Source organism: Diachasma alloeum, unplaced genomic scaffold (genome assembly GCF_001412515.2).
Source record: "Diachasma alloeum isolate Michigan unplaced genomic scaffold, Dall2.0 Dall_scaffold_00198, whole genome shotgun sequence".
NCBI classification, from domain to species: Eukaryota; Metazoa; Arthropoda; class Insecta; order Hymenoptera; family Braconidae; genus Diachasma; species Diachasma alloeum.
The window spans coordinates 1,826,466-1,836,400 of NW_021680363.1; the positions used below are offsets into that span (position 1 = coordinate 1,826,466).

Sequence of the window (9,935 nt, forward strand, 5' to 3'; positions counted from 1 at the left end):
TTGCCTGCCAACTCGAGGACCTCAGCAGCCAAGTACTCCATAACTGCAGCGAGGTAAACTGGAGCTCCAGCACCGACACGCTCTGCGTAATTTCCTTTGCGCAGGAGACGATGAATACGACCAACTGGGAACTGAAGGCCAGCCCTGGTAGAGCGAGTCTTTGACTTGCCCTTGACTTTTCCACCTTTGCCGCGACCAGACATGATGATAGAATGAAAATTTAACGTTTACTAAAAGCAGCTCTCCGGTAGAGAACTGAGGTTTTAATGTTTTTTTCAGACGCTCCCCACCATTTATATAGCCTCAGACGCATGGACTGCCGAGTCAATGCGCGCGCATCACCGCAACTGAGCGTAGCTGATTGGTTCGGCGCTGTCGACGCGGACTGTATTAAAAACAACGGCTTTCCCTGCGAAATCACATTTCACCTCTGTTCCTCAGTCAGTGAAGAGTACAATTTTACGACGATGCCACCCAAGGCTAGCGGCAAAGCTGTGAAGAAGGCTGGAAAGGCCCAGAAGAACATCACTAAGACCGACAAGAAGAAGAAGCGCAAGAGGAAGGAGAGCTATGCTATCTACATCTACAAGGTCTTGAAGCAAGTTCACCCTGACACTGGAGTCTCCAGCAAGGCCATGAGCATCATGAATTCGTTCGTTAACGACATTTTCGAACGTATTGCTGCTGAAGCGTCCAGACTTGCTCACTACAACAAGCGCTCCACCATTACATCTCGGGAAATTCAGACTGCTGTTCGTCTACTTCTCCCCGGAGAGTTGGCTAAGCACGCTGTTTCTGAAGGCACCAAAGCTGTTACTAAATACACAAGTTCCAAGTAAGGTGGGACAACTCAAAAACAATCGGCCCTTTTCAGGGCCACAACATTTTTACAACGTTGACAATTCAATTAGCTTCGCTGTTGTAATTGATGAGGTTCAATGAGAACACTGACTTAAAATTCAATCTATACTTTCAATACTTTACTTTTTACTCAAGAAATTCGCTAGTGGAAGTGGCAATCCGTATATTAGCGCGGACTCCTGTTGTAAGAATAAAGGTATAGAAATGTCATATTACAAGAGTAATAATCTAAATTTTCCGAAACCTTCAATACGTGGATTCCAAATGAATTTTGCACATACAGTTCTGTATTTTAAGGCATGAGGGTCTTCATACCAGTTGCCACGATCAATAAATCGAAATATTTGGAAAGTAAAAGAACAAAATGCGCGTGTTGATTCATTTGTTTGCAATAATAACGACTTCATTGTGAATTCTTCGACCTGTTCTCCGTGTCAATAACGAAGTGGATATTTCACTTCATTCATTCTCCGTAATATTCGTCCATTTGTGAGGTTATGTTCGTGTTTACGGAGCGAAATGAAGCGATATTTGGGTTACTAATTTTCCCATGAGATCTTTGATATTCAATTGTTTTATTTTTCCAGTAAGATGAACGAATACAAAGAGCTCATTGAATTTAATTAACCATCCAGGTTATTTTCAGTTCATGTAAAAACCAGTAACATTTAATAATTACTATTACTCTATAGAGAAAGCCATTAAGATTTAGCTTTGAGATTTTAGATAAATATTATATCCTTCAACCAAGTAGTACATTTCACTGAAAACTAATAATCAAAATGTGGATTCACAAAAATATGTTCAAACCTGCAACTTCACCTCGTTTAATTCTTATCGTTATTCAACTCTTTTTCAATTTCAATTAATAAAAAAAAAGTAGCGAGTATTTAGCAGAGAATGCTTTCTCATATTATAACTACTGTCGGGACATAAAAGTAACGAGATTGCACGTCTCTATTATTGAATAACATTGTGTTGCAACATAAAATTAATTAGTAATTAGATGCGATATGTTATAAACCAACGTCTAAATTTTTGGTGGCCCTGAAAAGGGCCGTTTGATGTTCAAGTAGTTCAATGAATGAACTGCGTTTAACCTCCAAATCCATAGAGAGTACGTCCTTGACGTTTCAGTGCGTAGACCACATCCATAGCCGTAACGGTCTTCCTCTTGGCGTGTTCGGTGTAGGTAACTGCATCACGGATGACGTTCTCAAGGAACACCTTGAGAACACCACGAGTCTCTTCGTAGATCAGACCGGAGATACGTTTGACACCACCACGACGAGCGAGACGACGGATAGCAGGCTTGGTGATTCCCTGGATGTTATCACGAAGTACCTTACGATGGCGCTTGGCTCCTCCTTTTCCCAACCCCTTTCCTCCCTTGCCGCGACCAGTCATTTTAACTTTAGTTTAACAAACACGTCAATACTGAATAAACTAGCAAAAGCTTGTGATACTTTTTCGCCAAATGGTCGTGTTTTTATAGATGTCGCGTAGAGGATTCTCCCACCACTCGAAAGTACACCAATGGTGTCTCGTCAGTAATGTATCCCCACTTCACTCTACGAACCAATCACAATCACGCGCTGCGATGTATATATGCTGAGTTCGAATGTCGCAACTCCACTGTTTTGCTGCAAACTTTGAAAGCAAATTACCGACGCAATGGCTCGTACCAAGCAGACTGCCCGTAAATCCACCGGAGGAAAGGCTCCCAGAAAACAATTAGCAACCAAGGCCGCTCGTAAGAGTGCGCCAGCAACTGGAGGAGTCAAGAAACCCCATCGCTATAGGCCAGGAACCGTAGCTCTCCGCGAGATCCGTCGTTACCAGAAGAGCACTGAGCTCCTCATCCGAAAACTCCCATTCCAACGACTTGTTCGTGAGATCGCCCAGGACTTCAAGACCGACCTGAGGTTCCAGAGTTCTGCTGTGATGGCTCTTCAAGAAGCCAGCGAGGCTTACCTCGTTGGTCTCTTCGAAGACACCAACCTCTGCGCCATCCACGCCAAGAGGGTGACCATCATGCCCAAGGACATCCAGCTGGCTCGTCGTATTCGTGGAGAGAGAGCCTAATTTACTTCAACTTGAAGTAAACAAACATCACCGGCCCTTTTCAGGGCCACAAATTAATCTGACCTAGTAGAACTCAATCGTAAATTATAATCTATATTACGGAGAGTTCAACACTCTGAGACGGGGTCCACATACGCATACGGACCCAAGTAAAAACGCATGATCTGTTCAAGACTGGTAATTCCAAAACTATGACAGATAATCCAATTCCGCCAACGCCATTCGAGCGTTGGATAGTGTAGCTTCAATTTCTAATGCGTTTTGTAATTTCGCATGCATCAGGAGTTATCGAATCTCAGTGATATCAAGCGCACGTCAGGCTTTGTCACAGAAAGGTCCCGTACGCGAGGAGTTAACATTCTCTTCTCGAGTCAATGAAGTAGTTTAATGAATAAAAAATAATAATTGCAGGAGAAAACAATTCTAAAGATTCATATAAACGCGTATCACGCGTCATCATGCGTATATCGAATAAATGAAAGAAATGTTTAGGACAGTCCTTAGCGATTAAGAATTTTTACGTTTAAAATTGTTATTGGCCCTGAAAAGGGCCGTTTGGTTACGTTCATGACTGAATTGAATTATTATGTTCAATTCACTTCTTCTGGGCTGGTTTCTTAGCCGCTGCTTTGGCTTTTGGAGAAGCAGCAGCCTTCTTCGGTTTGGGTGCCTTGGGTTTAGCAGTTGGTCCTTTTGTCGCTTTCTTCGTCTTTGGGCTTTTTGGCTTAGCCGCAGCTTTCTCTACCTTCGGCTTGGCGGCCTTCTTCTCAGCAGCTGGTTTCTTCGCTGCAGCTTTCTTGGGAGAAGCTACTTTCTTGGCTTTCGGCTTTGCTGCTTCGGTCTTCTTAGCTGCCTTCTTGACAGCAGCTTTCTTCGGTGATGCTTCCTTCTTGGCAGCCGCCGGTTTAGCTTTTGGCTTCGAAGCGTCGGTCTTCTTCACTGCGAGCTTGAACGATCCAGACGCACCACTTCCTTTAGTTTGCACAAGAGTTCCAGCAGCAACTGCGGACTTCAGGTACTTCTTGATGAAGAGTGCGTGCTTTGTGGTGTCGAGCTTGTAGTTGGCAGCGATGTACTTCTTGATAGCCTGGAGGGATGATCCATTACGCTCGGCAAGGGTCTTTACAGCGGTATTGACCATGTCAGCGGTGCTGGGATGAGTTGGTTTAGGCTTTGGATTTCTCGCCTTAGTTGCTTTTTTGGCAACTTCTGCCTTTGCGGGAGCAGGAGAAACCGCTGCCGCAGAAACTACTGGTGACGCAGCTTTGTCAGTCATCTTAAATTCGCGTGAACAAATCGAAATACCTTCAGTTAAACTGAATTATTCTGATCAGAGCGCTAGCATCTCGGTGGAGTGACTAGGCAGTTGAGCGCGGACCATGGAGACAGGCCTGCCGATTCTGAGACCGCAACTTCGGTGTCACAATGCTGCAATTGGTGTCTCGTTCTTGACATTTTATTTTTTTAAGCGTTGTTGCAGCAACAATAATACATTTCTCAGAATCACATCATCTTCACAAAAGTCTAATTAGGCTACAGAATTGTAGTTTTAATTCGTAGAATCAAAAAGTGAGGAACAATTGCTCGAAATGTTGCTCTCGTACTTTCGGTGTTTTTGGTGTTGCTGCATTTAAACAGTCGTGTAATAAACAATTCGCATGATTTCGTCGATGTATTATCTTGAGTACATGCTGTAATGATTAATAAATGTTGGCAGTACAGAATTTTTCATGAGAAATGATGATTAATACGCAATTTTGATAAGTTAATGTGTCGGATCCGACCAAAACGGAAGTGGGTTTCTAGGGAAGTTATTGCGCACAATATGAAGTAAAACAATATCTAAGAATCAAATACAATCTTAAAAATTATCACGTTTGTTATATCGCGCTCTTCCTAGTTGGCAGGAAAATTCATTTCACAATTCATTTTCGGTATTTGATTGGAATCGAAAATGTCTCGGCACTGAACGCTTCATACGGCAAGTGGATCCAGAAAACATATGTTTAATCGGGTGATTTGATTAATGTTATACAAAGGTCATGTTTTGTTTTTATAACATTAGATGATCTACATGGGTTTCAAAATAGTTCGACTTTTCCGTAATGAATTAGAATCAATCATAACGAAGGAGTTCTTTACGTGTGCATCGGGCTCATTTCTAAAGAAACGGATATTGAAGACAAATTTGTTTGTTTTTTCATTAAGAATAAAGGAATGCCTTGTTATTATTTGCAATATTTTTTGCGACGTTAAATGAAGGTTCATAATCTTCCAGCGATAATTTTCGGCGGAGTTCTCTGTCGAAGAATATTTCACAGCTTCAAAAGGAAAATGAAACTAACACAAGCGATCGAACGGTAAAAAGGTACAACGTAAATAAAATGGATCAGAAGATTTAAAAAGTCTATAAATAATTCGTTTATTTGACGAATGACCTGACCATTTGAAAAGAAGGGCATTATTTTTCATCATCACGAGTCTAATTAAACGTTGAAAGAGATCAACCGAGTGGGTGATCATTTACAGGAGAAATTGTTCAGAAAAATTCTAGTCCTAGCACGGAAGAAGAGGCGCAAAGTGACGGCCAGAAAAAAATTCCGGTGAAATTTTATTGGAGAAAACGTGCATGTTCCCCGTATTTTTGTGAAAATGCTAGAGAAATTCCCAGCAATTTTACCAAATACCAAGAAACAAACATTAAATTCAAATCAATTTCTATTCTTTAATAGAACTGTCTGATTAAATGGAGTTGACATGATTAATCATGTCAAATTAAGACTACTCAATTCTTATTTCCAGAATGAAATTTGGTAAACACCAGTATTTAAATGGACAATTTTATCTTCCCATGTTGAAAGTTTTTGGTGGCCCTTAAAAGGGCCGATTGTTTGTTTTCCACAGATGTTGATCTTAACCTCCAAATCCATAAAGAGTGCGTCCTTGACGTTTCAAGGCATAGACGACGTCCATAGCGGTGACAGTCTTCCTCTTGGCGTGTTCGGTGTAGGTGACAGCATCACGGATGACGTTCTCAAGGAAGACCTTGAGTACACCGCGAGTCTCTTCGTAAATCAATCCTGAAATACGTTTGACTCCACCTCGACGAGCGAGACGACGAATGGCTGGCTTGGTGATGCCCTGGATGTTATCACGAAGGACTTTGCGATGGCGTTTGGCTCCTCCTTTTCCCAATCCTTTTCCTCCCTTTCCACGACCAGTCATTTTTACCTGGCTTTGATGAACACGTCAAAACTAATGAGAGTAGCCGAAGCTTGTGATGCTCAAAGGTGAAACAGTCGCGGTTTTATAGATGTCGCGTAGCACATTCCCCCACTGCTCTCGAAAACATCAATAGTGCAACGTCGGTTAGTTCTCCCTCTCCGGCGCCTCGAACCAATGAGACTGAAGGACGATAGTATATATAACAGCTCTTTAACTGTTCGATTCATTCGTTTTGCTCATCCCTGAAAGCAATTATTTGACGCAATGGCTCGTACCAAGCAAACTGCCCGTAAATCCACTGGAGGAAAGGCTCCCAGGAAACAGTTGGCTACCAAAGCCGCTCGTAAGAGTGCCCCAGCCACTGGAGGGGTCAAGAAGCCCCATCGCTACAGGCCAGGAACTGTCGCTCTTCGTGAGATCCGTCGTTACCAGAAGAGCACAGAACTTCTCATCCGTAAACTGCCGTTCCAACGACTTGTTCGTGAGATCGCCCAGGACTTCAAGACCGACCTGAGGTTCCAGAGTTCTGCTGTGATGGCTCTTCAGGAAGCCAGCGAGGCTTACCTCGTTGGTCTCTTCGAGGACACCAATCTCTGCGCCATCCACGCCAAGAGAGTAACCATCATGCCCAAGGACATCCAGCTGGCTCGTCGTATTCGTGGAGAGAGAGCCTAAGTTACAACTTAAAAATCCAATGATCGGCCCTTTTTAGGGCCACAAAATACTAAAAGTTAGTAAAATTCATTCGCTATCTCCTCTTTCTGAAGAAATACGTATACATCATTATACAAAAAATTAGATTGGCGACAATCGTTTGTTGTTTCACAGTAACAAAAAGCTATTTATGAGATTTGAAAAACCACCAATCCATTCTGACAAATCGTAAAAATGCGATTTTAAAATTAACTGAATAAATTGAGTTAATGGAATCACCCGATTTCCGTAAACTGCCAGAGACAAGATTCGATCTGAAATGAGGCGAAAAAATGAAGAGCTTCTGCAAAATATTCAAAAGCTAGGGAAAATAGCCGAAATTAAAATCCTTGAAGGACTTGAATCTTATTATAGAAGCAGGCATGAAGGTAGTTGAAACCAGCAGGTTTTGTAAAAATTATTGAGATATTTACTACCAGAATTGATACCGGCAGTTGCACAACAGCACGTGACATTCTCTCAAGTGCACATAGTCAAATTGTTGTTCAATAAAACTTCACTTAATCGTTAAGATAAGATAAAGGAGGAATTATTTGCACAAGTTAAATAGAAGGGTATTCAGAATGATAACGATATGAGAAGGATTACGTGTATTATTATGGTACAAAGTAACATTGCCAATGACAGTTATGAATATTATATTTAGATTGGGAATTGTGGGCTGCACTGGAGCTGGTAAATCATCACTCATAGCTGCACTCTTCAACGTAGCGGAACTCGAAGGAGCCATTCGTATTGATGGAGTTGATACAAAGAAGATCGACTTGCATGACTTGAGAAGAAAATATCCATAATACCACAGGAACCAATGCTATTTTCAGCAACACTGCGTGATAATTTGGATCCCTTCCACCAATTCAAGGACGATCAACTCTGGGCTGCTCTGGGAGAAGTGGAGCTGAAGGGTCACAGTCAGTCCCTGGATTATCTAGTCACCCAAGGTGGTACCAATTTCAGCGCTGGCCAGCGACAATTGCTCTGTCTAGCCCGAGCTATTGTCAGGAATAATAAAATAATCGTACTGGATGAGGCGACTGCCAACGTTGATCCAGCTACTGACGCTCTCATACGGCGAACAATTCGCGAGAAATTCAAGGACTGCACAGTTTTGACGATAGCACACAGACTCAATGCTGTTATGGACAGCGATCGAAGACTAATGATGGATCACGGTCAAGTTGTGGAATATGATTATCCTCATGAACTCTTACGAAATGAGAATGAATATTCAACGAGCATGGCGAATGAAACTGGTACTTCTACGGACAACAAATTGAAGACTATTGCGGAAGGAACGTGCAAGAAAATAAAGCTCGACGATATCAGTAAAAAATCAGAAATGTAAAATAACTTTTTTATGAAATAATCGATTCAAATAAATAGGATCAATGTGACTCTCTTGTAAGATAAATATCATTGAGTAAAACGAGACAAACAATATGTTAACAGCAAAGTAAGAATTCGAAGGAAGTAGAACGATCGAAATAATTTTTTCAGAGGGAAAGTCGGTCAAAGGGTCACGAGGGCCAAAGGGTCAGATCTTGGATTTTTCAAGGGGGAAAGTCGACTTTCGCCAAAATCGAATTTTTTAGCCGGGTGAACGTTGATTCCAACTATTTAAGCGACGGGCTATTCAGAACTCTCAAAAGTATGTGGAAAAAGTGAAAACTGAAAAAGAAAAATTTTCACCCGGACCCAAAGGGGTCAGATCTTGGATTTTTCCAGGGGGAAAGTCGACTTTCACCAAAATCGAATTTTTTAGCCGGGTGAACGTTGATTCCAACTATTTAAGCGACGGGCTATTCAGAACTCTCAAAAGTATGTGGAAAAAGTGAAAACTGAAAAAAAAAATTTTTCACCCGGACCCAAAGGGGTCAGATCTTGGATTTTTTCAGGGGGAAAGTCGGTCGAAGGGTCACAAGGGTCACGAGGGCCAAAGTGTCAGATCTTGGATTTTTCCAGGGGGAAAGTCGACTTTCACCAAAATCGAATTTTTTAGCCGGGTGAACGTTGATTCCAACTATTTAAGCGACGGGCTATTCAGAACTCTCAAAAGTATGTGGAAAAAGTGAAAACTGAAAAAAAAAATTTTTCACCCGGACCCAAAGGGGTCAGATCTTGGATTTTTTCAGGGGGAAAGTCGGTCGAAGGGTCACAAGGGTCACGAGGGCCAAAGTGTCAGATCTTGGATTTTTCCAGGGGGAAAGTCGACTTTCACCAAAATCGAATTTTTTAGCCGGGTGAACGTTGATTCCAACTATTTAAGCGACGGGCTATTCAGAACTCTCAAAAGTATGTGGAAAAAGTGAAAACTGAAAAAAAAAATTTTTCACCCGGACCCAAAGGGGTCAGATCTTGGATTTTTTCAGGGGGAAAGTCGGTCGAAGGGTCACAAGGGTCACGAGGGCCAAAGTGTCAGATCTTGGATTTTTCCAGGGGGAAAGTCGACTTTCACCAAAATCGAATTTTTTAGCCGGGTGAACGTTGATTCCAACTATTTAAGCGACGGGCTATTCAGAACTCTCAAAAGTATGTGGAAAAAGTGAAAACTGAAAAAAAAAATTTTTCACCCGGACCCAAAGGGGTCAGATCTTGGATTTTTTCAGGGGGAAAGTCGGTCGAAGGGTCACGAGGGCCAAAGTGTCAGATCTTGGATTTTTCCAGGGGGAAAGTCGACTTTCACCAAAATCGAATTTTTTAGCCGGGTGAACGTTGATTCCAACTATTTAAGCGACGGGCTATTCAGAACTCTCAAAAGTATGTGGAAAAAGTGAAAACTGAAAAAAAAAATTTTTCACCCGGACCCAAAGGGGTCAGATCTTGGATTTTTTCAGGGGGAAAGTCGGTCGAAGGGTCACAAGGGTCACGAGGGCCAAAGTGTCAGATCTTGGATTTTTCCAGGGGGAAAGTCGACTTTCACCAAAATCGAATTTTTTAGCCGGGTGAACGTTGATTCCAACTATTTAAGCGACGGGCTATTCAGAACTCTCAAAAGTATGTGGAAAAAGTGAAAACTGAAAAAGTTTTTTTTTTCCGATTTTCAAAGGGTC

The 9,935-nt window shown here is 42.0% G+C and overlaps 7 protein-coding genes across 7 annotated transcripts; 4 read left to right on the forward strand and 3 right to left on the reverse strand.

Annotated features, from left to right (window-relative positions):
* The first annotated feature begins 438 nt into the window (after positions 1 to 438).
* LOC107048855 (histone H2B) lies at positions 439 to 839 on the forward strand. The gene has a single exon (XM_015272286.1). It carries the CDS (start codon positions 468 to 470, stop codon positions 837 to 839), a length of 372 nt encoding a protein of 123 aa, XP_015127772.1. The 5' UTR covers positions 439 to 467.
* Positions 840 to 1,907: 1,068 nt separating this feature from the next.
* LOC107048860 (histone H4) lies at positions 1,908 to 2,305 on the reverse strand. The gene has a single exon (XM_015272290.2). It carries the CDS (start codon positions 2,266 to 2,268, stop codon positions 1,957 to 1,959), a length of 312 nt encoding a protein of 103 aa, XP_015127776.1. The 5' UTR covers positions 2,269 to 2,305; the 3' UTR covers positions 1,908 to 1,956.
* A 221-nt stretch (positions 2,306 to 2,526) lies between these two features.
* On the forward strand, positions 2,527 to 2,946 carry LOC114841749 (histone H3). Its single transcript, XM_029126843.1, has one exon. The coding sequence runs from the start codon at positions 2,536 to 2,538 to the stop codon at positions 2,944 to 2,946; it is 411 nt and encodes a 136-aa protein (XP_028982676.1). The 5' UTR covers positions 2,527 to 2,535.
* Positions 2,947 to 3,510: 564 nt separating this feature from the next.
* LOC114841748 (late histone H1-like) lies at positions 3,511 to 4,262 on the reverse strand. The gene has a single exon (XM_029126841.1). It carries the CDS (start codon positions 4,220 to 4,222, stop codon positions 3,542 to 3,544), a length of 681 nt encoding a protein of 226 aa, XP_028982674.1. The 5' UTR covers positions 4,223 to 4,262; the 3' UTR covers positions 3,511 to 3,541.
* Positions 4,263 to 5,818: 1,556 nt separating this feature from the next.
* LOC107048861 (histone H4) lies at positions 5,819 to 6,209 on the reverse strand. Its single transcript, XM_015272291.2, has one exon. The coding sequence runs from the start codon at positions 6,169 to 6,171 to the stop codon at positions 5,860 to 5,862; it is 312 nt and encodes a 103-aa protein (XP_015127777.1). The 5' UTR covers positions 6,172 to 6,209; the 3' UTR covers positions 5,819 to 5,859.
* Positions 6,210 to 6,414: 205 nt separating this feature from the next.
* Positions 6,415 to 6,885, forward strand: LOC107048840 (histone H3). Its single transcript, XM_029126842.1, has one exon. It carries the CDS (start codon positions 6,436 to 6,438, stop codon positions 6,844 to 6,846), a length of 411 nt encoding a protein of 136 aa, XP_028982675.1. The 5' UTR covers positions 6,415 to 6,435; the 3' UTR covers positions 6,847 to 6,885.
* A 620-nt stretch (positions 6,886 to 7,505) lies between these two features.
* Positions 7,506 to 8,230, forward strand: LOC107048841 (probable multidrug resistance-associated protein lethal(2)03659). Its single transcript, XM_029126851.1, is given in 2 exon segments — positions 7,506 to 7,662; positions 7,665 to 8,230. Coding segments are annotated over 2 exon segments (723 nt in total).
* The last annotated feature ends 1,705 nt before the right edge of the window (positions 8,231 to 9,935 follow it).

Excerpts from the sequence above, each read along its gene's own strand:
- LOC107048855 (XM_015272286.1), top strand. The coding sequence starts at position 468 with ATGCCACCCAAGGCTAGCGGCAAAGCTGTGAAGAAGGCTGGAAAGGCC.
- LOC107048860 (XM_015272290.2), bottom strand. The coding sequence starts at position 2,268 with ATGACTGGTCGCGGCAAGGGAGGAAAGGGGTTGGGAAAAGGAGGAGCC.
- LOC114841749 (XM_029126843.1), top strand. The coding sequence starts at position 2,536 with ATGGCTCGTACCAAGCAGACTGCCCGTAAATCCACCGGAGGAAAGGCT.
- LOC114841748 (XM_029126841.1), bottom strand. The coding sequence starts at position 4,222 with ATGACTGACAAAGCTGCGTCACCAGTAGTTTCTGCGGCAGCGGTTTCT.
- LOC107048861 (XM_015272291.2), bottom strand. The coding sequence starts at position 6,171 with ATGACTGGTCGTGGAAAGGGAGGAAAAGGATTGGGAAAAGGAGGAGCC.
- LOC107048840 (XM_029126842.1), top strand. The coding sequence starts at position 6,436 with ATGGCTCGTACCAAGCAAACTGCCCGTAAATCCACTGGAGGAAAGGCT.